General features: G+C 39.3%; 1 protein-coding gene across 1 annotated transcript in view; it reads left to right on the top strand.

Annotated features, from left to right (window-relative positions):
- dok4 (docking protein 4) overlaps positions 1 to 27,008 on the top strand; it is an 80,146-nt gene that overhangs the window by 27,585 nt on the left and 25,553 nt on the right. Inside the window, exon 2 of the mRNA XM_067597286.1 lies at positions 7,860 to 8,325. Coding sequence (XP_067453387.1) covers positions 8,260 to 8,325 — 66 coding nt within the window. The 5' untranslated portion in view covers positions 7,860 to 8,259. The remainder of the gene's footprint in view (positions 1 to 7,859; positions 8,326 to 27,008) is intronic.

The following is a 27,008-nucleotide window of genomic DNA, read 5'->3' as shown; positions in this document are numbered from 1 at the left end:
TTTTTGGCTTCTGTTTTATCTCCTGGGTGAACTGCTCTACAGATCTCTATTGGACACTGTGTGTGTCATGTGCTGCCTGACAGACCCAATTCACATATTCTAAACTGGGAACACAATCCATTCTGAATAGAGTTGCCTAATTGATTTACAGATCAATGTCTGTGCTGTTTTTCTATGTGTGTGTGTATGTGTGTGTGTAGGTTGAAGTATTTGATGTATGTGTGGGCTTGGATGTTCTAAAACTGACCAATGAAGGGAATCGATGAAGGTGAGGGTCTGTGATTAGTTCAATTTAATTAGTAGGAGTCTATATTTTCACATGTGCGTGTGCGTGTGTTTGTGCATGTGCTTGTGTAGACTTGGATTATTTCCACCTGGGTTTGAATGAACTGATGAAAGAAAAAGTGACTTCACACACATACATTAACTGAAAGCTGCATCATGGGTAATGTAGGCAACAGGTTTTCACACAAAAGAATAACACATGGAATAAAAAACACGATATCTCTGCTTCTGCTGCATCGATTTTGATCCTTTTTTGAAACTGTCCATCAGTCCGACAGTGTTTAAGGAGTACAGCCCTAAAGTAAAGGAGTACTCTTTTAAAACAGTTTTGCTGCTCAGGAAATTGGGCGAGAAGTCAACAATCATGCAAATTACTGAATGGTAAAAGTACTGGGATTAATGGGTGGTTACATGTCACTCACTTTTCTATGAAGAACTGCTAAAATAGTCTGAGTTGGACACACTCTTTTTCACTTTCTAATGTATCATGGGAAAATTCCTGCACTAATATACTGACATTCACACAGTAGGAGTTACCGTAGAAATGATCTTCAGTAAAGATTGCTTGCGTGACAGTTCAGATGGATTTAATAATACCTAACCTTTTGAATACATGTGATTTTGTACTAAAGTCGCGTATCTAGTATCAAAAAATCCTGCGGTTGGTCTTTGCTTTCACACCAGCCTAAACAAACTGAACTATACGACCAAACACACCACAGTTCATTTGAAACCCAACCAAACAAGTAAAGTGTGAAAGCACCCGCATACACTGTGAATTCTTTATCAAATAGGACGTGATATAACAAAATGTCTTCACAACTTTGTAGTGCTATCAGAATTCCTTAGCTGTCAGCAGAAACACAGCGTCATCTTCCACAAAAGAATGAAGGGATAAATGGGCTGAAGGATTCTATAGATACATTTCTCAAAAGGGATGAATAAGTACGATTGGAAGAAAAAAGTGAGATATGAGGGAGGGAATGTGTAAAAGGAAGGTTAAATGTGAAAAGAAGAAGAATGGAGACAGGTGTGGAGGAATAGAGGCTGATTGCCTGACTGATTTCATGAGTCACTTCTCTGCAGGCGAGAGGCTGGAGAGACAGGTGGCTGAGTGTGTGTGTGTGTGTGTGTGTGTGTGTGTGTGTGTGTGTGTCCATGTCTTACTGTGTTGTGTGTGGCAGTAATCTTATTAGTTGTGTGAGTGTGTGTGTCTAAGCGTACAGAGATACTGACCAGACATGATCTTTGATGTTCAAAAGTGCCATCCTGAGAAGGAATATGCTCAGGAGAGGATAAAGGTCACAACACACACACACACATACATACACACATACACACACATACACACACACACTTTTATAGGAAATGTAGTGGTTGATCGACCCAGTTGCAGGTTTATACAGACAAACAGCAGATAAACACACATTTTTGAACAGACAAAAGTGTCATCTATTGCATACTTAACTGTTCATTTTCACTGGGGGTCAGTATTCTTCAGATCTGTAAATTAAATCATGTCATCACAAATTAATAGTAACCAAAGCCTTTTACCATTTCTAAATACCAAATTTAAAGCTCCTATGTGTAGCATTTGAAAATGACAACTTTGGTGCCGTCTAGTGGTAGTGGTAAAAAGACACTATGGCAGACAACAATGAATGTAAATACTCACTCGAGGACAAAATGTTTATTAATCTGCAGCTGAAAATAGTCGCCAACTAATGCGCTATTTACTCCAGTCTGAGTAACATTTGCTGAAAACTACAGTGGCCAGCTGTTGTAGGAAATTACTGAGCCTTTTAAAAAAATGAAACTATATTTTTGTTATCAGTTTTTAAAGAATTATATCTTCAGTAGGAACCAGTGGGCTTTGGGCTGAGAGCCACAGACAGGATAGGAAAGTCAGAAAATATTGAGAGATGCACCGACACGTTGGTTTTTGGACTTTTCATGGAATTTGCTAACATCAAAAATATAGAATTACACCAGCCTTATTCTTAAAGGAATAGGTTGACACTTTGGGAAATGACTGCACTCATGTCTGTTCGCTAAATATGAAGCTAGAACTAATTAGCAATTAGCTTTGCTCAGCATAAAGACATTTAGGGGTTCTAGCTTCTTACTTAGCATACAGACATGCTAGTCAAAAATGTATCCTCCACAATCCTCTGTTTTTTCCTCTTTGTTAGGGAATTCCAGCTGACGTTTGCTAAGTTGTATCAACAATAAACCTGGCTAACATGCTTACATGGCTAATGTTAGCTATGATTAAATATTGCCCAATCCTCATAGGTAATGTTATTTTCAAGAGTCTGAATGTTACAGATGGAGACACCCAAAGGTGTAAGTTGGGTGCTTTTTGGTAGCCTTGCTAGCTTGTCTTCTTGTGCTGTAGAATGTAAACAGTGAACTGTAGAAATCAAGTCTCAGCAGCCGCTGATTTGTAAGAGGGGTGTCACTGATGTACAGTGACTGCGAAACCTTGCTGGCATTTTATTTTTACCACTAAAAAATTACTGAGTGCACTTGTAAGAAGTCCCACAACTGATAATTACTTGTGATAGAGGCACGCCATCTCTGTTCACACTGATTATACCAATGTATCACAGTTCATTTGACACTGATACACTGACGTTTAACACTTTCTTCAGTATGTCTGGGAAGAGTTTGAACTGTGGTTGGGTGTGTGTTGTTGTTGCTGGTTCGTGTGAACACTATTGATTCCGTGTCATCACACACAGGAAGGGCCAACACAGTATCAATGAGAGAGCATCTGTGAATCAATATTGTGCCCTTGTTGTGCTTTACATCTGGTTTTGACAGGCTGCCATCCTTGTATGTCTCTCTGTGTGTATTATTAATAACTGATCATTATTCATGCAGGTAAACGACTGGCCTATTGAGTCAGATAGTGCAATCAAAACCCATTTAAATGTAATTAGTATTTTTCTTTATGTACACAGGTTGAAACACATGTACTGTTTTTCATTGTTTGTATCTTTTCATGTAAGTTTGAAGCGCTGTTCTTCTCTGTGATGGTATATTGCGGCTTCTGGTGTCTACTTTTATCACATACACCTAAATGCTTATTTAGTCTATTGCATAGTTTGACTTCTGCTGCAAAGATTACAGCTCTTTTCTGGAAGTCAAGGGTTGCCAGTATTGAAACTGAATACTTAAATCACATTGAAATCACAATTTTTATTTATGTAGGCGTCATGTTCTGTATAACAAAATATACAATTCAAAATAAAATATCTTATCTTCATTTTCATGTTTGAAAATGCATAATTACTGCCAATATTAAGATAACAACTCCACTGACAAATAGGTTTCAGTATATTTGATTACATAACTCTTTAATTTTTATTGTCAAATTGACTGACAATGTGCAAGCAGAACTTGAAAATGAAATTGCAAACTGTAATTTGAATTATATCCTTATTTTAGCTCTTTCTAATAGAAATAAAATGCATTGGTTATTTTCATAATGGCAGGATTCTTCCAGCCCTCCTTTGTGAAATCTTTCAAAGTCATGCACTAAAATCCTGTGGCAGGATATAACTGATCATATCTGATTGAATGCACCACGTTGAACACCAGAGAACACCTTGCTACATGTTTCTGGTCAGGGTTGCCTTGTATTAGCAAATTCGTGCATGTACTATTTCCGTTATGTGTTCTAGCCAGCCAAACTCGATTTCCATGAGCCAGGAAGTGAGTGCCTTGCTCCTTTATTGACCATCTCCGTGTATGACAGGTGAAAATTTATGAGTGAAACTGTAATAAACAAAAAACAGAAGAGACTTAGAATGTCTCTTAGTTAGCATAGCAAAGTTACTGTATGATTACAACACAGCTGGACAATAAGTCCTAATGTTCAACAGAATTACAAGCAAATGACTAACATGGTCATAGATTAGCAAGTAATGCTATCGTAAATTAGCATCATTTCAACATCAAAATGAATTGACTTGATGAAAAAACTTACACAATGCACAGCATATCTCTTGCAACATATCAAAATAAAGGTCAATCATGAGTTCAGTACAAACCAATGTGATACTGTGTGTCTATCTGGATAGTCTATTTCAGCATGAATTGTGATCAATTAGCACAAGCAATGTACATTAACCATTTATTACTGAGCTATATCAGAGGGCAGAACAGTGCATGTTTTTCTTGAGTATTGTTTGATTGTCCTTGTCCTGTTTGATTTTAGTGTGGACATAGAGCTCACTGGAAAGCAGTATTGATACTTGGTTGATTATAATTTCAATATAATTATTAAATGATGTCTTTTTAATACTGACATTCCTGGACTTCCATATGTTTCTGATGTTGAGGTGATCAAATATTCCAGTAACATGAACGCTTAAAGAAAGAAAATGGAAGGAAAGGAGAGGACTTTTTGGAGAGTAGGGCACTAAATAAATGCATTACATTTGCTCATTCTATGCATGATGGTGCTTATCCAAGCTTAGTCATTATGGCTCTTTTATGCTGATACTGAAGCTCATTGGTTTCGTTTCACTGGACATAATAGCATATCATCAAACCCGAGTTATGATAACATAGCCAATGGAACGTTGAGTTCTGTACTGAGCACATGACCTGAAACGGAATACTTAAAGAAATAATATAAAATGCAGTGATCTAGTTTCGCAACTCTCTAGAGACATAAAAATGGTACAAAACCAAGCATCCATGACAGGAACGTCACATGCACAGAGGTTGTGGAGGAGTGTACAGTGGGTTTATCAGAGCCTTTTTTTCTTTTTGGCTAAAAACAGCTGTCTGCTGCTGCTGGAAACAAGATTGATAGCAGAGAGACAAGTTGCAGGTAAAACTAAAACACTGAGTTAAAAGATGCTAAAATGCTTCGTAGAGCTGAGGGGAAATGTCTGTCACTATGAGTGACTACTTTGCATGTTGTCATTTAATTTTTATTTAGCCTTTATTTAACCAGGAAGTCTCAGTGAGAATCTCTTTTACATGAGTGTCCTGTCATAAACGGACAGCAGCACAATTAACAGGGTTGCAGACAAAAATATAACAATTTACAATGAAAATAAAGAATAAATTACAGAAATGTAAAATATTAAAATATTCATGAGTATTCGTTGAAGACATCAACATCATTCCCAATTTGTGGTCAGTTTATCCAAATAACGTCTATTTGGAAAGTTTCTCCAACAACGCAGATGCTGGCTGTGTGGGACATCAGCTCGACCAGAAAAACTGTTGTTTTACTATTAGTGAGTTCCATGACATTTTACGATTTACAGCTATCCTAGGGGCATGTGTGTAACTATTTAGTTGTTACTTCGCGTTATGTTGTAATCTATCTCCGTGATAGAACTGCTTTCTAATCTGTGCAGCTCATTTGTAATTTACTGTTGTCTCTAATGTGTCCATAGCATTTTGATATCTTAGCAGTGCCATAGCACAGATTCACTGTAAACAGTAAGCTTTACGCTATATTCAGTGAGTGATAATAATGGTGGGGTGATTTGAGGTTTGGGGAGAAGGGTGGGGAGGGGGTGATGTGCTTCCCCCTATTTGTTTGGATCAGGTAGCCAATTCTTACACATTGAACCTTTAAATGCATCCAGTGAGACCAGTTCCTGAAGATTCAAGTAGTTTTGCAACTGATTCCAAGCCAAAGGAGCAGCATATTTAAATACCATTTTTCCCAGTTCAGTATGGGCTTTAGGCACAGATAGTGTTAATACAAAAATATTGATAAGAGCAGCTTTAATTCAATTGCAACATTGGTCTGAAAAATTTCAATTAGACATTTCCCTCAACTCCTTCAGCCCTTGAACCTGGCATAACTCAATGAAGAGTGGAGGCCAACAGAGGCTTCCAGGCTTCCTAGCAATGTGATTATTTATTTATGGTGAACCTACTAATGTCTACTTATGATTGCAGTGATGACTTATTCATGGTATAATTCATACACATCCTGGAATCCTGAATACAGTACATCCTGAGCACAGTATTTATTTAAGGTGGGTCAGTTGAATACAGGTTCGTCATAGCCCTAGAGGTACTCTGCTTCCATTAAGAATGTGACAAACAAAGATTATTGTTGTATTTACACATTCATGTGTACAACATTTGTTCCAGTCAATGACATCTGTGCATGTATTTACATGATTGTGTACTTATCCATTTAGTCTGATCCTGTGTGTTTGTTTAATGTTTAATAGTCTTTTGTCCTGAGCCACTTAGCTAAACCAACATTACCATAATGATAAGCCTCTCCCTGTCTCCTCTTTTGCCAGCCTTGTGTTTGTGGGTGTGTGTGTGTGCAACTATGTGTGTATTAATGACCCCCTTGTTAAAGTTTAATGTCTCTGTTCCACTGTTGTCAGGGAGATTTACCACTGAGCCCTATGTGAAATGTTTGCCCCACTGCTCCTAGGATGATGGCAAACACACACAAACACACACAAGGCAGCACATGTTCATCTGCATAGACAGAATGCATAATTGGTCATATTTGTGCTGTACTTCGCACATGGCTTACTCCAGCACTGGGTCATGCACAGTGTCATCTCCTCCATGGCTCTTTGTGCTCGCACTAGTCCATTCACAGACTGAAGAAGTGTATTGAAAAAAACATAACATTAATGAATTAATTAATTTTGAAAACATCACGTCCATACTCAAAGCAGATTATATAGTTTGAGGTCTCCTTATCTAATTAACTAATGCATTCTCATAGGATTAGAGCTCCACAGTGAGGATCTGTTCAAATTCAGTCACGACCGATGACATTTTTAACAGAGAAGATATGAACTCTCTATAAAGGAGACATAAGGACACAGGCTAAGAGTACAGTATGTTCATCAGAGCTTTTATTTTGTAAAAACAGCTGCTGCTGATGCTGCTGGAAATGAGAGCAGAATTTGAAAATCAAACAGTGAGCTGAGAGGGGATAAAAGATTGTGTGGAGCTGAAGGGAACTTGAGCGGCACCTTGCATTTCATTTGATCTCTTATTAACATAAAAAATACGGTGCAGTTTTAACGGTTAAGGGACAAATGAAGACACCACAGTCATGTTTGCACAGAGAAGTTAATACTGTAACCCTTGCGTGACCAGTGGCATTACAACATACTGAATGCTGAAAGAGAAAGATGAAGAGATCAGGGTGTTTGAAATGGAAATCGAACTAGATGGAAGCAGGGAATAAACAGCTTGGCATGATGGGTAATCACATCGGACTCTGATTAGAGAACAGGTTAGGCCTTGTACCTTTTCATTTCCTGCTTACAGTGCCTCCTTGATGCTACCTCCTGTAATATCCTTTGTAGAGTTACAGCTTCATGTCATGGTGCCACACACACACACACACACACACACACACACACACACAAACACATACACAATGACATGTTACAAGCAGCCATCCTGCATACGTGCCCTCAGTAACAGTGTGTGCCACCAGCATGAATAATGAACGATAATGTTGTGCTCCTCACTCTTCAATGAATAATATATATATATATCCATTTCTGTCTCTCTCTGTCTCTCTATCTCTTTGTCTGTCCATTTCTTAGAGATACCAAAGAGGGAGATGAGGGAAGACCTGTCTGATGAAGAGTGAATGAAAGGAGGACGGAGTGAAGGAAAAACACAAGAGGGACGAGAGGCAAAGAAGGAGAGAAACGAATCCATCAGGAGAAGACAAAAGGAAACAGGAGGGCGAGAGAGGGGAGGGAGATGTGAGGAGGGAAGCTCCACGGCAGAGGAGAGACGGAGTTGAGGACTGATAGAAACAGGAAGAGCTAGAGGGAGGAGAAACACAAAAAGTCTTGAGAGAGATAAAAAAAAAAAAAAAAAAAAAAAGCTGGAAGCTTCGGAGAGGTAGGAAGGGAAAGCAAGGGACTGGTTAAGGGAGGGAATAAACATCTGAATGGTCTCCACAGCAACGGCCAGCAGGTTACCCCCCCTCCGAAGATGGCCTCCAACTTCAATGACATCGTCAAGCAGGGCTATGTACGCATGCGCAGCCGCAAGCTGGGGGTGAGTGTGTGTGCATGTGTGTACCTTTGTTTTTCCATTGATGACTTATTACATCCATCAGAAATCTTCTCAAATCACTAATCTCATCTTTACACTGTAAAGTTCAACATTGTTAACAGGTCGACTTCTCTCAAATTTAGATTTTTCTTAAAGTAGCTGCAAGTTTCCACCAACTGGGTGAGCTGTGCAGCAGTAATCACACTGTGATGTTGTTTATGCTACATACTGTTTACTGTTCATATACTTTATTAATATGGGTGTAATTTTTTGCTGTACCTTGCTTTTTCATGGAATTTGCTTACATTTGCATATTTAATGAGATATGCCTGAAAACATGCACTTTTCATTTGTATCTCTTCCTGCAGTTTTGAGACTGCTAACATTGATCAACTGTACAAGATTTCAATATAATAACATGTACAGTTTAAAAGAAGTATAAGTTTCATAACTGATAAAAGTCTATGGAGGCCCATTCACCCCCATTATATTTATAACTCGGTCCTGTTTACAGTGCAAATGATTCAAATTTCAAAATGCTCAGTATTGCACACTGGTGAACATAGCTTTGCTAGCTTGTGCTACATTTCACATCCTCTCCTCTGAGAAATTAACAATGTAGTACAAAGTCAAGAGGTTGTGATATGTAACACAACAAGCTAGCAAAGCTCTGTAAACTGAACCAGGTTCCCACACAAGCTCAGTGGCGTCAGCCTTACATAGAATTACTCTCCAGAGACTGAAAACATGATCACTCTTATTAGTCTTTGGAGCTATTTCTAAACAAACTTATGTGCCCAAACAGTGTGGCTCCTTGATGTGTTTTTAATAGTTTTTGGACAATAACGGAGGTCTACAGCACGGAGATATATCAAGCTTTGGATAAAACTTGTAAGAACATCAATTTATTGTTGGTTTGGCTCTGAAAACCCTAGAAAATCGCCAGCCATATCCTTTAAGTCAAGTCCAAGACAAGTCTAGATCCAAGCAGTTTTGAGAATGAGTCAAGAGTGTCCAGAATGGCTTAAGACAGGACAAGACTGAGACCACAATGGTGCCCGTTGTGTGACTCAGAATGGTTCAGAGTGGCTTTTATATACTTCCCTTCAAAAGGTAAAAAAAAAATGCTAATGTGTTTATGTTGTGCAAATTAAAAATGCAAGTTAAACTGCATTAATGTGTCTGTGTCACACACAAAAGACCGAACTACTACTACAACTCTTAAACTGGCAATAAAACTATCTGCATGGCAAGATACTAATGTAAGTGGAAACATATGGGTTTTTTTTGTAATTTTGGTAAACCAACTCTTTAAGTAAAGATGACAATAATGAGAAGTAGGTTAATGTCGTTATTGTCTTGAAACAAGGCCAGCAGATCAGCAGAAAAACCATTACAAGAAGTAGATTTATGTTAGAGGCAAAAACTACATATGTATGTATGCTACTGAATGACTTCAAGATGTATATTTTGTTTGACCTCTTGTTAAACAGATTGAACATCTCCACCATCCAGTCTATGTACATTGTGCTCCTGCCTGTGGCTCGAGCTGCATGAACTGCATGGGGAATGGTAATTTGAGTGAGTGTGAGTCATATTCAAATAGCGTAGGCAGTGGAATTCAACTTATTTTTTTCTTTTGCATGACTCATAATATGGAAACCAACACAAATCAATTTGAGTCAGGTTCTCACTTCAAATAATGGTCTCCTATCACTGCTCACACAGCCGAATGAATGATGCTGGTTAGCTCTCTGAGGGGACGGATGAAATTCACATTCCAGCATGAACTCAGTGTATAACATATTAAAATACATTTTCTTCTCTTCAAGTTTTAGCTCAGTTAATGGCTTAAATATTGACAACAACATGGCCTATGGGAAAAAAATGTTGATTTTTTTAATACTTGACCTACACTGACCATTCTGTTTATTCTTAAAGTGTCTTGTGTATGAGTGTGTGTGTATGTGTGTGTAAGAGAAAGAGAAAAACTGTGTGGTGTTTTTGTGCCTACTCTTACTTGCAGATCCAGACCTTATTGCTGAAACAACAAAAAATGAAGGCTGGAAAGCGATTGTTAATGTGCTGCATGTGTGTCTGTGTGCATCAGCAACACACAGTCACAGAGTCAACAACGCATACTTGAAAATTGCCTTAAGGATTAGAGTTTGGCTTAATCTTGAAATAAAGCCCACACACTCAGATTTGTAGACATGATAGAAGCATGGCTCCAAGGATGACAATGTAGGTCAGTCCACCGCTTTGATCCAGACTGAAATATCTTGACAACTATTGGATGGATTGCTATGAAAATCTGGACCGACATTCATGATCCCCAGAGGATGAATCCTATTGACCTTTGTGATCCTGACTTTTTTATTTTTCCTTTAGTGCAGTGAACTACCTCAACATCTACTTGCTGACATACATATCTAAAACCCTTTTCACACATGCAGTCTATCACTGAAATGTTCAGGAACATTTCCTGCATGGGGTCATGTGTGAATGGGAGCAGGGATTGATATTCAGGGAAATCTGTACCGTTTCCCACCTCAAGACCTAGTAACATTTCAGGGAAAATGCAGGTAGGGCTGTGTTGTGAATGAAAGCAGACGGTCACAAGAATCTGCTTTGACAGTGCTTTTGCGGAGATTTGTCTTGCAAACTTGTTGAATATTAAATACACTACATGAACATTGGCACCAAACAGCTCCTCGCCCGCCAGTTGTGGGCAACAAACAGAATATCAGCGCTGATTTTTCTCCCAAACCCCAGATTATCATGTGACATGTGAATTTAATCTGTAAAATGTATTTATCTAATGCAGCACAGACTTGGAATTGTATAACAAAGTGAAAGAGGCTGATTTTTTTTCTATACTTTTTGAGACTGGATGGCTTTGGAAAATGTTAAATTCTTTTTTCACAATAAGTGTTTTTAATTAGCCTTTATAATATCATTTAGAAACAAGAGATGCTTTCCTGTATGTTTGTATTCATATTTAACTCAGCCTGCCACAAACAACCCCCCCCCTTAGGCTACTTGGTTCCTTCCAGCTTGAAAGCTCTGCATAGTATCAGCGGAGCTGGTAGACTGTGGCAGTCGTGCTGAATTGTTGTAAATTGTGGTTGTCATAACAGCAGTGTGAGGTATGAATAAGCATTCTCAGCTCACGCCATAAAACAGTTTGACATTATTGGAATGAATTTGTAAAAGTGATTTATCATCAGTGGTCTTAAGTATAACCCACAAGTAATTAACGTAGTGTTGGCTTGTTGTCCTTTTCTATTATTAGTAGATAACTTATTATTGTTGCTGTCCCCCAAAAAACTGACAGCACTGTTAGTCTTTTGCCAACATTTTCTTGTTCAATAATGCTATTAAATTCAATATTGAACAGTAAATTACTGGACTGTCATTCAATTATTGTTCTAGATGGTTACTGCCTTCCTCACTGGTCTGCCTAGACAGACTGTGAGCAGACTACCGCAGCCGGAATCTTAACGAGAAAGACCAAATTCAATCACAGCACACCTGTAGATCTCTCCACTGGTTAGTTTCAGAACAGACTGCAAGATTATACTCCTTTTCTATAAAGTCCTAACCGGCCTTTCTCCACAGTACCTCTCTGACCTATTCATTCAATCTGAACTCTGAGGCTCAGACCTTCTAGTTGTTCTGAGATTCAAAACAAAAATGGTGAAGCAGCTTTTGGTTTCTGTGGCCCCAGCTGCTGGAATACCTCGTCAGATTGTATTAGATGTGCTTCATCATCAAGCCTGTTTAAAAGCAGACTGAGGACCTTCCTGTTTTCCTGTGCGTTTGATTAGTTTTTGGTTACTTGGCTATGTTTGCATGTGTATGTATGTACAGTGTGTGTATACAGTGTATGTGTGTATGCAGTGTGTGTACAGTATGTATTGTACAGTATATGTGTATGATGTACATTACCAGTCAAAAGTTTGAACACACCTTCCCATTCTTTTGACTGGTAATGTATACATGTACATACTGCATATATAAAAGCTTTTTTGTGTGTGTGGGTTCTGTTTTTTTAATGTGAAGCACATTGAATCTCCCCTGGAATTAAATGCACTATATAAATAAAATGAGCTTTGCTTTGCTACTGATAGGTGGGCGGCTTGATGATAAACATAGCACACAAAGCAGATACTTACTGGTAACATCTTGGTTTGGAGTGAACATTAACATATGCATAGGACTGTGAAACTGCCCCCTCAAAAAAAAAACTGAATACATGACGCCCTTGGCTGAGACAATGAGAGAAAAGTCACCTTCCAGCTCTGGTTTTAGGCAGCATTGTAGACCATAGCCGGGATCCTTGTTCTTCATAAAGCCTTGGAGGCTTTTGTCTATCCAGCACTGGGACACTGGGCTGTGCTGGATCCCTGCGCTCTGTGTTAAAGAAGCAGGGCTTTGATATAAAAAGGTCGGACGGCGGAGTCAATGCAGATTATTTCCCAGTTGAGGTTTTGTGAGGGCAGAGCTCTGCTTTCTGAGTCCTCTTCTGTCTCCTTGTACTGTGTGTCCTCTCTCAGCAGGCTTGGGTTGGGCTGTAGAAACTCTCTGGCTGTGATGATGAGAATGACTGTTTTCTGTCCTCTGTCTTAAAGCTGAGAGCCGGAGGTCTGAGTATATGTCTGCTTTTGTTTGTTTTCCCTTTTTTTATCTCACAGATTCTCAGTTAGCACTAATTTTATATGAGTTTTGGGAGTATTCAAACTAAACTGATTGGCCCATGAAGAGTGCTACAAAGACAAGAGCATGGAAGTGGTATGATTGGCATAACCAGCATCGTTTTTATTTGTAAATCATTTACACGTATTGACAGTACATTTTGGTCCTCGAGCTGGTAGCCGAATTAACTGGACCAAAACAAATTTGGCTTTTATGGTCTGCCTCTCTCTCTCTCTCTCTCTCTCTCTGCTGTTTGCTAATCTTTCCGTGTTTTGTTTTGAACACTAACTGCTCTGGATTTTTGTCCCTGTCTTATTTTTTTTTCCTCACTTTCTCACGCTGCCCCTGTCATTTAATTGCTCTGTGTCTTCTCTTTTCTCTCTGTGGTTTTCTGCCTGGAGCTCTGATTCTTCACATCTCATTCTTCCTTTTCTGCCTCATTATCTGTTTCCTTCCGCCACATTCTTTCTGTGTCATCCATCTCTCTCTCTTTGTCCTTTTTCATTTGCTCTCTTAATCCATCTTCTCCCCTGTGCCAGTATTGCTAGCGGTCTGTCCAGACGTTGTGATGTGTAGCGTGGAGCAGAGATGGTTCGGCACTAGTAGAATGCATCTGCCAATATGACAAGTTAATTCATTCGGTTTTACTTTGGGAAAGTGATGGATAACATTAAAAATGACAGAAGATGATAACTTCTGATGTTTCTTTGTTGATTCTTTAGATTAATACACAAACCCAGCTTCCTAGTTGTAATTCTGAGTCAGAGATATCAGGAGTTTCTGACTACAACATCTCCATGTGGTCAAAAAGAACTACAAAAAGTCTACCCTTACTGTTCCCCCATTAATGCAAAGGAGAAGCTCTTCTATCTGAGCTCCTCACCTGTCTTTAAGGGTGAGCCTAGACATCCTGAAGGAAACTCATGTCAGCCGCTTGTATCAGCAATCTAATTCTTTTGGTCACTACCTAAAGCTCATGACCACAGGTGACAGTTGAAATAATGAGTGACTGGTAAAAAGAGAGTTTTAACTGATGTAGTGCTCAGCTTCAACATCCACAGCACTGTAATTGTATTACACAGTAATGATTGTGATTCAGCATATTAAAAAGGATTGTATGGTTTCACTTGTTGTCAAAATGCTAAACAGCTAATTTAGGCATAATTTCCATTTTTTCTCAGGGGAGCTACATTGCTAGCAGTGGGATCTTTAAATAAAAATGTTCCCAAACTTAAGTATTTGAGGTTTTCCTGTTTTTTCCATTTTGCCAACATGGCATGAATGCAGCATGTGTGTAAGGTCAGAACCTTCATCAACAATGTTAAAGCAGAATTCATTTATTTATTTTTTTCCACTTGGGGGCAGAGAATCAAACTGCAAACACAACACTGACATATTATCACCTTATGAAGTTGCATGACAGATGTAAGTGCAATATTCACTCTCCTTTTAGCTCTGTTATCTAGAGAAAAATATGCTAAATGCTCCACTATGTTCACCAGCTAGTTTGTCCGTCTGCTGTTTGCAGATAGGTGTTGCAGGCGTGCTTTGTTTTCTTGAGAGGTTTTTCTCTGAACATAACAGCCTGTTGCTGCTGGGGGTTGATGCTATGACTGAACCAAAACAGTAAACTTGTGGGCTGTTAATATAAAAATACTGGTCGGTGCAGCTTTAAAAATTTCATGAGGAATATCTCTTTCCAGAGATAATGTCCCTGTTACTCTGGTTTCAGGTGTTTCATTGAAACCTTTATCTTCCAGAGAAACAGTTTTTTTTTTTCCCAAACATGAATGTGAAAACTGACATTTTGTTTTCTGCAAGGGTAGTCACTGCAAGAGACCCCTTTCACATTGCACATAATTAGATTCACTGTTAATATAAAAATATTGATGAGTGGAGATGCTCAGCAGGTAGGACAGGTTTATTAATCTCAGGGTTGGCAGTTCCATCCTCAGCTCCTCTTGTCCACATGCTGAAATGTCCTTGAGCCACACAATGAACCCAAAATAGCTCCCGATGGTTAGGCCGGTGCCTTGCATGCTGGCTTGCTGCCATTGGTGTGTGAGTGTGTGTATGTGGATGGATAGCTGAGAGGCATATTGTAAAGCACTTTGGATATATAAATGCAGTCCATTTAGTTTATGTTGGAAAATCAAGTCTGATTTTGCTAGGTTTTTTTTTTTTTAAATTGGTGATGCATTCAAATTTAGTATAGCATTAACATTAAGGCTTAATAAGCCTCAGATTTGATGAAACTTTAGGAGACCCTGGAGGGTGAACATTTTCACTCAGTGAGTTAACACAGTGCTGTGGGAAACCCAGGGGAGAGACAGTGAGAGAGAGACAGAGAGAGAGAGAGAGAGAGGAGGGCATGAATACAAAGAGAGGTAAAAACGAGGGTTATCTGAGTTAGTCTCTGCATCCTTAGGGCACAGAGGACTGGCACAGCTGAGGTCCTCCTCAAGGCTCGGTAGATAGACTACCAAAGTCATGCTTAATTTATCTCAACAGGAAAAACAAAGCCAAAGGAAAAAGCCCCAGACATGCCAAGTCCCAGTGCACACTGACTTAAACTAACCTCGGGCGCACTGGTGCACCCTAAGAGCCTTAATGTTTACACATAAAGGTCTGTTTTTCGTTTCCTGCTGTAGTGTTATCACAGTCCTCTGAGTACAATGAACTATTGTATTGATGTGATTTCTATTGATCCGCCTGTGGGTGTGGAACAAGGGTTTCAAACCCCCACATCCTCCATAACCAGTCTTCCACTGATTAAGCATGAAGTCAATGCATTCAAATAGCTGATAGGCACCAAGACTGGAAGCATATGTGAGATGTGTTTGGCCCATCTGTTCACATGCTTAGGTGTGCTTTTTTTGGTATAAGAAAAGAAATGCTTGTGTAGTTTTTTTTCCCCCCACATTCTGCAAGTAGCAGTAAAATACATTCTCAATCCTTCAAATGCATCCACACACTGAAGCGTTGGACGCATTCCAGACTTTGAGATTAGCAGGCTAAACACTCCTTACTCTAGACAAGTGTGTATACGAATATGGAGAGAGCTGTACTTAATGCACGACTCTGGCATTCAAGTAGTTCATGGACATCATTTCCAGTAATGGCGCATTCAGGAGAGATTAGAGTACCCTAAAAATGCATCCATACACCAGCCAAGCAAAAATGGTCCACAATATTTCATGTTTCCTACACTTAGCTTTAGCACCCTTTAAAAGACCATACAGGCTGCTCAGCAGATATGTTATGTTTGAAAAAACAAACTGTAAATTATTCATATAGATTAATAGAAGCCAAAACACCTACCTCAGTGCCCTGGAGTGCTGGAAGGATCTCACAGATGGAATTAAATGTGACATCGCCTGAGGCCTGAGCAAACTTAGAGGCGACACATGCGTAGGTGAGAGCTGGTGGATGTAGCTGAGCTAACATGAAGGATGTATCACTTCAGAGACCCGCTCTGATCTCTGCTTATCCGGCACAGATATCTGTAAGACAAGAGGATGAGTTCGGTAATCATAAGTAAGTAAGCATGCTGGAGAGTGTTTCCATTAAAATCACTTTCGCTGTTGGCAAACGCACCAAATAAGTGGGTTGGATTTAAGGGCTGCAGACACATGCGGAAGCTTTGGCTGCAGATACGTACACATACGATTCAGAATCAATTCTTGATTGAAAACTGATTCTTGATTGAATGACTAGAAAAGGGGACATTATTTTCAGTCTCTCTCTCCAGTATACTGTGTGCCAACCATTCACTGGTGTCCTTAATCCACTGAAATACAATATGAAACATAACATAAAAGATAAATGGTCTGCAGCTTTTTCATATTTTAAAAAGTTAACGGTATTAACTGCCTGTATGAGAATCATAAACTTAGGGAGAGGCGGAGTGCTCTGCTGTGTTATTAACGCCTCTCTGCTGTACCGTTAGATCCGGGGAAACGTATCGCTGTCCAAGACACTGAGTATGTGCAGGATTTTTGATGTGAAACCTACTGAGCACCGAGTTATTTTCTTCACCTCAGAGTTGGTTTAAGTTGTTTCAGTACTGCTGTTTGTTGGTCAGCCAGCAGACTAATGTCTGCTCTGCTAACATTAGTCTCTGTGACGGCGTAAAAGGTATTCACAATATACTTCATGTTTGTCTCACAAAAGTAATTATTTAGTCAATAAATCAAAAATGCTTGCAACCACTGCCTTTTTTGAAGATGAACTGCAAGATAACTCTGGCGTGTGCACATTGTAGACTGTCTGGGTGCTGCACTGCCCTCGCAGTTGAGTTCCACCTTTTTCGTTATGTCAACATCACATGCCGGAATTTTCAAAGGCAGGGAAAACCATGACGTAGGTGTTTGTGTTGTGTATGTATTTGTCAAAATGTTGTTTTTTTAAGCAAATATGTGTAAAGCAGCATTAATTTAGCTTTTTGGCCAATTGAGGGCAAAACAAGCTGTAAACACAACTTTGACATAATATCACCTCATAAAGTTGTTCCAGGAAACGTGTTAGCAAACGGTTGCCTATTTACACACCCAGCACACAGAGCAACATTAACAATTTAAAGAAATAATAATTTAGAGTTGTGCTTGTGTTTACCTGATGAATGTAAGTCTAACATTCCCTCTTTTTGGCTCTGTTTTGGTCTCCACCAACTTCTGAGAAAAATCTGGCCATTTAGCTGCTAAACGCTCCACTATGTTCACCAGCTAGTTGTTGACTTTGTCTGTCTGCTGTTTGGTGCTGAGCATGAAGTATACAGTAGGTTTATCAAAGTTTTACACTGGAAACAGCTGCCTACTGCTGCTGGAAGTGAAGTTAATGAGACCAGGAACCAAAACAATAACATCATGGGCCATAAAATCAAAACCATGTGCTGAAAGATGCTGAAACTCTCTGCAGAGCTGAAGTGATAATTTTATGTGTGTTCATCACTACAAACAACCCCTTTCACATTACATGATCCATTGATAATATAAACATATTTATTAGTGCAACTTTAATATTAGACTCAATATTATCAAATACAAACATTTAGCTAAAATAGACTAATGTCACAGTTTAACATACCTCTATACTGCACACAAAACTAAAGAAATGGATCCACAGGCACAAAGGAATATACTAAAATGAAAGCACATTGTAAATCTTTTTACAGTCTAGTCCAATCTCACACTCAGCCTGCCACATCCAGCTTTCTCTATTCAGTCCAAAGAACCTGTAAATCTGTTTTATGTACCTTGAAGGCATCATTATGTAAGCAGCCCTCTGAGACTATAGGTAGCCTGCTGTATAGAGCTCAGCTCCCTGATCTGGCATTCAGTTTCACTTCTCCTCCCAGCACTGCTCTGACTGCAGGCACTTTGACCTCCCTGCTCCTACACATACAATATCCTCCTCTGCTTCTACGCACACTGATACCGCCTCTCCTCATCTGGTGCTCCTTTTCTGTGTTTTTACAGTCAGTGGCATGGTTATCAAGAGGCAAAAATTCAGTCACTCAGTCTGGACAGATGGAGCTTCATAAGCTTTATTATAGTGCACTGCAAGAATACAGTATCATCTGCCAATTCAATGTGTGAAGATTTATGAGAAATATGTATGTGTATATATGTAAAAAAAAATGTATATAGATTAAAATAAGATTACTGTGAAATCTCAAATTAAAGGCCAAATCTCGAATAATGTCGGAGCTTGTTTGCTCTGACAAACAGCTCGGACAGTGACCAACTGTTGAAAATGATGATCAGGATGCTGCACGGTGGAGTAAAGGTGAGGGGAGATGTTTACTCTCTCTAGTGAAGAACGTAAATACTAGCTTTGTAGATGATAACCCATCTTGTTTGGGTGAATGAAAGACACATTCAATTTCAACATCCTTACCAAAGATGAATTCAATATCAAGTGTTAATGTTTTGCTGAGTCACCAAACCTATCGAAACAGTTTATAAAGAGAAATTCTAAAGCTAAATGCTTGAAATGCTGTCAAATAGTTACAAGTAATTTGTAATTTTATTTATGCTGTTATATATTCTAGGAACCATGCACCAAAACCTGCCTTCAGACATGAACTGGTGTCATAGGAAATCCTGTTTGTCACATTTACTCCCTCATTTATAGTGTTCATGTGCACTCTGTTTGTATTTCTGACATTATACCTGAAGGTAGAAAAATGTTAATTTGATAAGTCGACTGGGACCATCAGGCACCTGAAGGCAGCATGATGCTCATTTGTTATGTCTGCAGTTTATGCACAATAAAACTCTGTATGCTCAGCAAATGGAAGTTTGTGGCGGCACAAGGAGAAAGATGGACTCATGCTGAAGTTATGACCCTGCTGCACAAGTGCGCACACACGCACTAACCACCAGCATTATTCTAAAATTACTAAAGATGTATTTTTAAAGTGAGATGTCATGTGTGAATGCATGCACATTGGATGATGAGCATCTCTGTGCTCTAGGCGCTCTGCCTCCCACACACAGACTTTCCATACTGGTCTGCTCCCAGGTTCATTTGTCCACCTCTGTCCTCTGGCTCAACAACCTTGAGCCTGTAAATGCTGAAAAAGAGAAAGGACATTTCACTGTGAAAAGTTTTTCATACAGGCTTTTTAGAAAGAATTTCCAAGGAATGCTGTAGCCTGAAACTAGAGTAAATGGGGACATTTTTGCAGTTGTTTTTTAAATAATTAATTTTACATTAGCAGTGGGTCAAATTGCCATGTGTAATGTGAAAGGGGTCTTGTGTTGTGACAAACCCACCAAGAATTTTGCCCCGACTCTACACTTCCCTTCAGCGTTCAGGAAGCGTTTTAGGTTGTTTTGGTTTTCCAACCTGCAACTTTACTATTTTGGTTCAGTGTCATCGTCCTCATTAACCTCATTGGAACAGAGCCTTTAGAAGTAGACTAGCGTTTAAATATTATGGAGACCAAATGAGAAATCTCTTAATGAAATTTTGTAATGCAATAGAGTGAACGGACAAAATGGAAATACCCATTTCACAAGAAAGTTGTTGCCAAAGTGTTAATGTTTGCCAGTGCTGGTGTGACATTTCCCACACTTCCTGGCAGATTTTCTAATCCTAATTAACATTTCCTTGGCAGTGATGACCAACATAACCTCTCTGCGTGATCACCCACATCCCATGATGCAGCACTCTCCTCATTCTCCTGTGCAGAATGACATTGCTTCTGTCAACAAGGCATTAGCAGTTACTCAGTGATGTGCAGCACATTTTGACCAACCAGATATGATGGAATACTTACGGGGAGATATTGAAATGACTCTGAATGTCTTTTCCATCTCCACATTGAGAAGTGAAACACCCAGATGATCACTCAAAATCATTATCTTGGTAGCAGTTAGCACTGACCTTGCTTTCTATGAGACGAGTCATCGCCAAAAATAGCAGCCAGACTATTACAGAGCCAGTGTTGCTGAAAGGAGTCATATGCTGCCATTAGTCTGGAGGCTTTAGGCTAGTGCAGCAGAGGTGGCAGCCTAAAGGTTAATGAAGCAGGTAAGGTAAGATAAGATCAGATCAAACTTTAATGATGCCTGTGGGGACATTGTGTAGAGAGAGAGCAGCATTCCCAGAGGCACTGCAACAACACATCGATCCGCCGTGCTCAAAGCTGATTGTCCTGCTGGGGATAGATGCGTCTAATCTGATAGGAATAGGTCGCACTTGTTTGTGCAGCTCACCCACCATCTGTGAATTGAACCCCAGTCTTCTGTGTGATTGGCAGGCGCAGTGCTGATGTGGAGGGAGATGTTTTTGTCTGCTTCTAAAACTACTATCAAGATGCACTAGATCAAGGCACATAACTCCAGTGGACCAGGGACTGACACTGGGCGGTGTGTGGTCAGCAGTAAAGGCTCCCACTGATGAATTTGTGTAACTGTATAAGTAAGCAGTGAAAACGTGAAGCTAGCTGCTGCTGTAAAAGGCAAATTTCTTTCTCGATAACATTATATGTATGAACCTCCTAATTGTTTTTTTTAGTTGCATTAATTTTAGTTTATTTTAAGCAATATGTAGCTACAGCTGTATACCTTACTGTAATTATTAAGACACTCCTATCAGTTCTGCCTTTCTGTTAGCTTAGTCTACTGAAACAGTCCGCCGCCATTCCAGTAACTCTGTGCAACTCTAATCCTCGTTGTAAAGAAAAGTAGCTAGATAACATTGGACAAAGTGAAATTTTGACCTGACTGATCCAAATGTAGGGCAAACATGAATGCTTGTACCAAATTTGTACCAATCCATCAAGTATATGAACAACTGAACTTTGACCTTCTGGTGGTGCTAAATGAAAAGTCAGGGGATAACCAAAATCACTGAGATTCATCCTCTGGGGACATTAATCTCTTGACCAGTGATGGACCAATTGAGCAACAGCCAGACATAGCCATCCCTAGAGCCATTCCGCTAATGTTGCTAATAAAAAGAATTTTGTTCTAAGGCTCTCATTAATGACTGAGATGTGATGACTGACTTACTATTACTTTTTGTACTGGTATCACTGAATCTCTCTCTGCCAATAATCCAGAAAGATAAACACCTCCATATAAGTCCCTCTCAGCACCACGATGTGATGTTGAAACTCTTTGCTTAAATGAAGTGTGAAAGTGAAAACAGTATGAAACAAATATATGTTAATTACATATAAGCAAACAAACAACATATATTCAAAAAAACATAAAAACTTAAAGGTAGTGCCTCTTAAGAGCAATGAGCATCCCCTTCATTCAACACCTGGCACTACAAAACGGCCACAACAGGAAGTTACATCAGTCTGTTGTTATTATACGAAATGGCCAGCAGGAGGTGCTAAATTAACAAAAAACATGCAGCACTAAAACACAATGTTATTTCATAGCCACGCTAGCGGCAATGTCAGTTTGTCTGTCAGTCAGTCCACCACTTTGATCCAGACTCAAATAATCCAAAATTGGATGAATTGCCAGGAAATTTGGTACATTCGTGCATGGTCCCTAGAGGATAAAGCAGCATTACAGGGCTGACTTTGGTTATCCCTTGACCTTTCATCTAGCACCACCAGTAGATTGACAGTTTTGGCTCTGGGTGAAATTTCTTGACAGCTATTGGAAGAATTGCCATCACATTTTGAACAGATATTCAGATATATGTCCCTAGTGGATGAATCCTAATTTAAGCATGACAGTTCATTCTTGACCTTTGAAAAAGTTGATTGACAAATCTGTAAAACTAATGACATTCACATCAGCCTCAGCTGTACATTAGTGTTTAGTGCTAATTAGCAATTGTTAGCACGCTAACATGCTAAATTATGATGGAGAACATGGTAAAGATTACACTTGCTAAACATCAGCATGTTAACATTGTGAGCATGTTAGCATGCTGACGTTAGCACTTCAACTTCTTAAAATTGTCAAAAAATGCTGGCGAGCAAATGTTGCTTTGCAACCTCAGTATACCTCAGCTGGTAGTCCTTAAATGTGTCTTGCTTTGATGTTGAAAGCACCATATGTTGCACACACCTGGCTGATGTTCAGAGAGATACATGGTCATCATTTTAGTGATTGTGATTACATTTTGCATACATGCTGTAATGCGTGTATTTTTTCAGGATTAAGGACACTTTGAACATAAAAACTAGTTCATTCACAGTGGTTAGAGAATCTCATACTTTTCAGCATGTAGTGGCAGAGAGCAGAGCCACCACCCCAGAAGATCACATTATGTTTGTGATTTCACACATTAAAATCAGCAAAGACCAGTTGTGTCACACTTCACCAGCTGGCATATTTTCCAAATTTTGCAGAAACTGACTCAGATTCTACACAACTGTCCACAAGCAATGTAGAGGTCTGCAAGCCTCCAGGGTCCTGAAAGGTCCCGACGGGTCCTGACACGTTGAATGGATTCGGGCCAGGCTCAGGCCTTTTTTTTTTTAATAGACTCAAGTTGGACTTGGAAAGAAACATCTACTTAGGGAAGCATGCACTGCTAACATCAGTTTGCAGATAGCTAATTAGCTGGTCAGCAGTAGCACATTAAACAGCACATACCTGCAAATACTATTAACTTCCTTACAGTAATAAAAAGTGAAAAGTAAACAAAATCACTTAGATATAATATTTGAATACAGAAAGGAATGACTTTAGTGATTTCAGTTGGGCACACAAACACACCTCTCCCTTTGTCTATGTCAGAAGGACTGATGCAGAACTGCACACTCAGCAGGATTGTAATACTGTGGCAATGGGATGGTTTGGTTACCGTGGCAGCATGAAGAGGCAGGTGCTCACCGTGGCAGCAGGGGGGGCTGGGAGGTGATGAATTGCTCTCCTGGGAAACAGCAAGGTCAGGAGTGAATTACCAGATACTGGGTTCCTTTTGACTCTGAACCTGAGTTTGATTGCCCCCCATTCACATACACAGACCTGACAGCTTTTATAGGTCTATTTCTTTGGCAAGTGAGACAGTTGTTTCTTTCATACATAGGGGCTTGTGAGTATGGTCAAGGTAGATTATGCTTGCTACAGTAGTCGCTGTTACTGTGGGCATACACCAATTACATGCCCACCACCCACACTGTCATTTAGCTTTTTTTTTTTTTTTATTAGAAACAAAACCCATTTAGTTCATTTCTGTGTATTTGCTCCGTCCACGTATGCAGCAGAGTTGCAGCACAGACTAGCAGAGTCCATGGTGGAATCAGATTTCACTTATCATATGATGATAGGGATGCCACGATGAGGAAATTCTCCCACCAACTAATAAACTAATAAAGAAAAACTACGGTATGGGCAGTGGGCAGGGAATGTTATCGGTGTTTGTCCCAACACCATGTAACACCCGTAACATCGACGACTACGGCAAGCCTATATGACGAGAGTAAGGAGTGAAAGAAGGCTCTAGAGTTGACCTTATATTAATTATTGTTAACACTGTGCTACATTACAGCGAAATACAAAACTCCTTCAGAGTGAGACGTCTGTCCTCCCTCCTGCTCTCTGCTGTAAACACATGTAGCTGTTAGCGAGCAGCTGCTCTCATGTCTCCCCGCGTCTCTGTCTGCTCAGCCTGCTCTCGATCTGTCTGAGCATCATCAACGAATATCTTATCTTGTAAAATGTCCATTGTAACCAGTAACACCGGTGTTATGAGTTTATTAACCGGTGGGAAAATTTCCACACTATGGCAAACTAAGATACACTTGAAAAAGTTTGAACATTTCATGATTCATTGATTTTAAGGAATCAAAAGTGGCCCATTGGCAGGGAAGTTGAAAAAGGATCAACTTCATGCAAATGTCATCTGACATACAGGAGCAACAACCCACAGAGAACCAGTCATACTCATTTTGATTCCCTTGTAAAGCAGAAGTTGTTTCCTACCCCACTCAACTATGTAAAAGCACTTCAAACAAAATGGAGGACAGCTCCCCAATTCTCTACAATAAAACTTTAACAAGCCACCGGGACTTGAATAAGGACAACGATGCATGGAAACACATCGCCCAGATACGCACATTTTTCAGACACCAAATGGAGAAAAACTAGAACCACATGGGCATCTACTGTCCACATTCAGTTTTTGGACTATGACCTGCCCTTTAGACCGGTTCCAATTCAGAAATGGGTTTTGGGGGGCATCCATAGTTAGGATTACTACTTCCTTAAGGCTAGGGGGCCTCTGTTGTCATGGTTACAATAATAGCTATGTGGTTAAGGTTAGGGGATGACTTTGGTCATGTTTTATTTAAAAACAGTGTTGATTGGAATGTGATGATTGGTTGGAAACTGGGAAATGAACAGTGATCTCCTTTGCCAAAGTCTGAGGTTTTGTTGATCCATCCATCAACCCCGACCTCAGCTGATTTCCCTCTTTGCTTCCATCATCATTACTACAGCCATGAGAGAGCGCTTGAACATAAACATATGTACCTCCTGGAACAACTGACTCTGTCTTTTTTCTTTGGAGGACGGTGTCATTTCGAAAGTAAAACAAAAAATTGAGGGAAGTCAAAAAACAGAATTTCTTTTATTTTCCTAAAATTTTACAGCACCAATGAAGTCTGTGTGTTAAGAGCAACATGACACATTTTACAGCATGTTTATATTTTAACAAATAAAATTAGCAGACGTGCTAATATTAATCAACTGGTTTCCATAAAACTGCTATAGAGAGTGTAAGTGTGTGAAAAATGATGTGTTTAAGTGTAACTATCCATATAAAGATTTTGTAATGATGCAGTTAAACTTTGTGGTTTAATTTGGGTGTATTATTGCTCTTATCCCCTAATGTGACTGAAGTCGTTTCCACGTCTTTCTTCTCTCACCTGTCTTCTTCTCTCTCATTTCTTCCTCCCTCTCAGTCACAAACCTCCGTCCTCCACTGTTGTGCAATCTTGTACCAGCACACAGTGTTTTGTATTTACTCCTCTTTCCTTCATTATTGCTTCATTATCTGTCCCTGTTGTCCTCTGCTCTGTTCTCCTCCTCTTCCTCCCTCCCTTCATCCTCTGTATATTGTTTGACAAAATTTAATGGGCTTTTAAATTGTAAGTCAATTTACTGCAGCTGCTATTATATTGCTTTTTTTTTTTCCAATTCCCTTTGTGTCTTTGTGTGTGTGTGTGTGATGCAATTACAGTTTATTGGTGATTCCTACCACTCCTGCAACTGCTAATTTAGCTGTAGTTTTCACTCTCATTTCTTCATGCTAACAATAACCTGAACAGTGTGAGGTTGAAAGACATTATTACTGTGAATAAAAAATAAAATAATAAAATAAAAAGTATCTTAAAGTAAAAATACCCCACTACATGTAGTACAGGTAAAAGGTCCTTATTGATGAAAAACCACAATAAATACTCATCAGCCAAATGGCCACTTTCATAGCGTTATATATTATAGGATTATTGTCATAATTATGTGTGAGCAGCATTGTTATTGTGGTTTGTTAAGGTGATGCTAATTTAATACTTTTAATACTGTTAAACTTTAATTTATAAAGACATTTCTGCCTTTAAATGAGTGGAAAAAATCCGTCAGTGCAGTAAGATTATTTCAACCTGTTTTGTGTTTAAATAAACTGATTTAAAAGCACTAGAATGATGCTCTTGGAACAAGTTGATTTACACTGAGCACAGGTTGAAATATTCTCACTACAACAGCAGACTTTTTAGTAAAATAACTCAATGACTCAATTACTCGATAAGACGGATATATTTTCCGTCTGGTGTGAAAAATAATCTGCAAAATAGCTTTGCTAAGTTTTTTAAATGTACTTTGTTACATTCAACTACTGCTTATTTGCATGTTGTGTCTTCATGGACAGCCTTGATGCTTCCAGACAGTGAAGATGTTTTTCTTCTTTTCTAAATTCAACCCAAAGAGAAAAGAGCAGTAGATACAATAGAGGAAGAGACAGAGGCTGAATGTTTCTTTCTGTCCAAAGGGCAGTGAGGTGCAGTGAGGTCAGCAGCCGGGCAGCCACTGGCTCTTCTAAAAGCCTCATTTATCTTTAATGAATCTTGATGATAGCTGAATCATTTCAGAGCAGAAAAGTACCACCAGTGTGCCTCATACTCTATACAATGTAACACCAATGACTTGCTGATAACCAGTGCATGGTTCAGTCAAGGCTCAACATGTGCGCACACACAATTTTTGCTTTTTAAGGCAAGTTAAAAATTGAACTCAGAAGTGGCGCAGAAGACAACTTAGCATACGACATATTCAATACCAAAACCACAGAATGAGAGCATATGACTGACCTTGGTACTGAAACAGACATGGTGGCTCACGCTATTCTGCAGTAATGTGACCTGATGTAAATAACAGGGCCAACTGATTCAAAATTCTTGACTTTGTACTACATTATACATTGTAAATAACTTTAATACAAAGTCATGAGGCTGTGATATGTAGCACAGTGCATCTGCCTTACACAGAACTACTCTCCAGAAACTG

The sequence above is a fragment of the Thunnus thynnus genome, chromosome 1 (genome assembly GCF_963924715.1).
Source record: "Thunnus thynnus chromosome 1, fThuThy2.1, whole genome shotgun sequence".
Taxonomy (NCBI): domain Eukaryota; kingdom Metazoa; phylum Chordata; class Actinopteri; order Scombriformes; family Scombridae; genus Thunnus; species Thunnus thynnus.
Note: the sequence above shows the minus strand (reverse complement) of the source record. Positions and strands in the feature narration are given on the sequence as shown.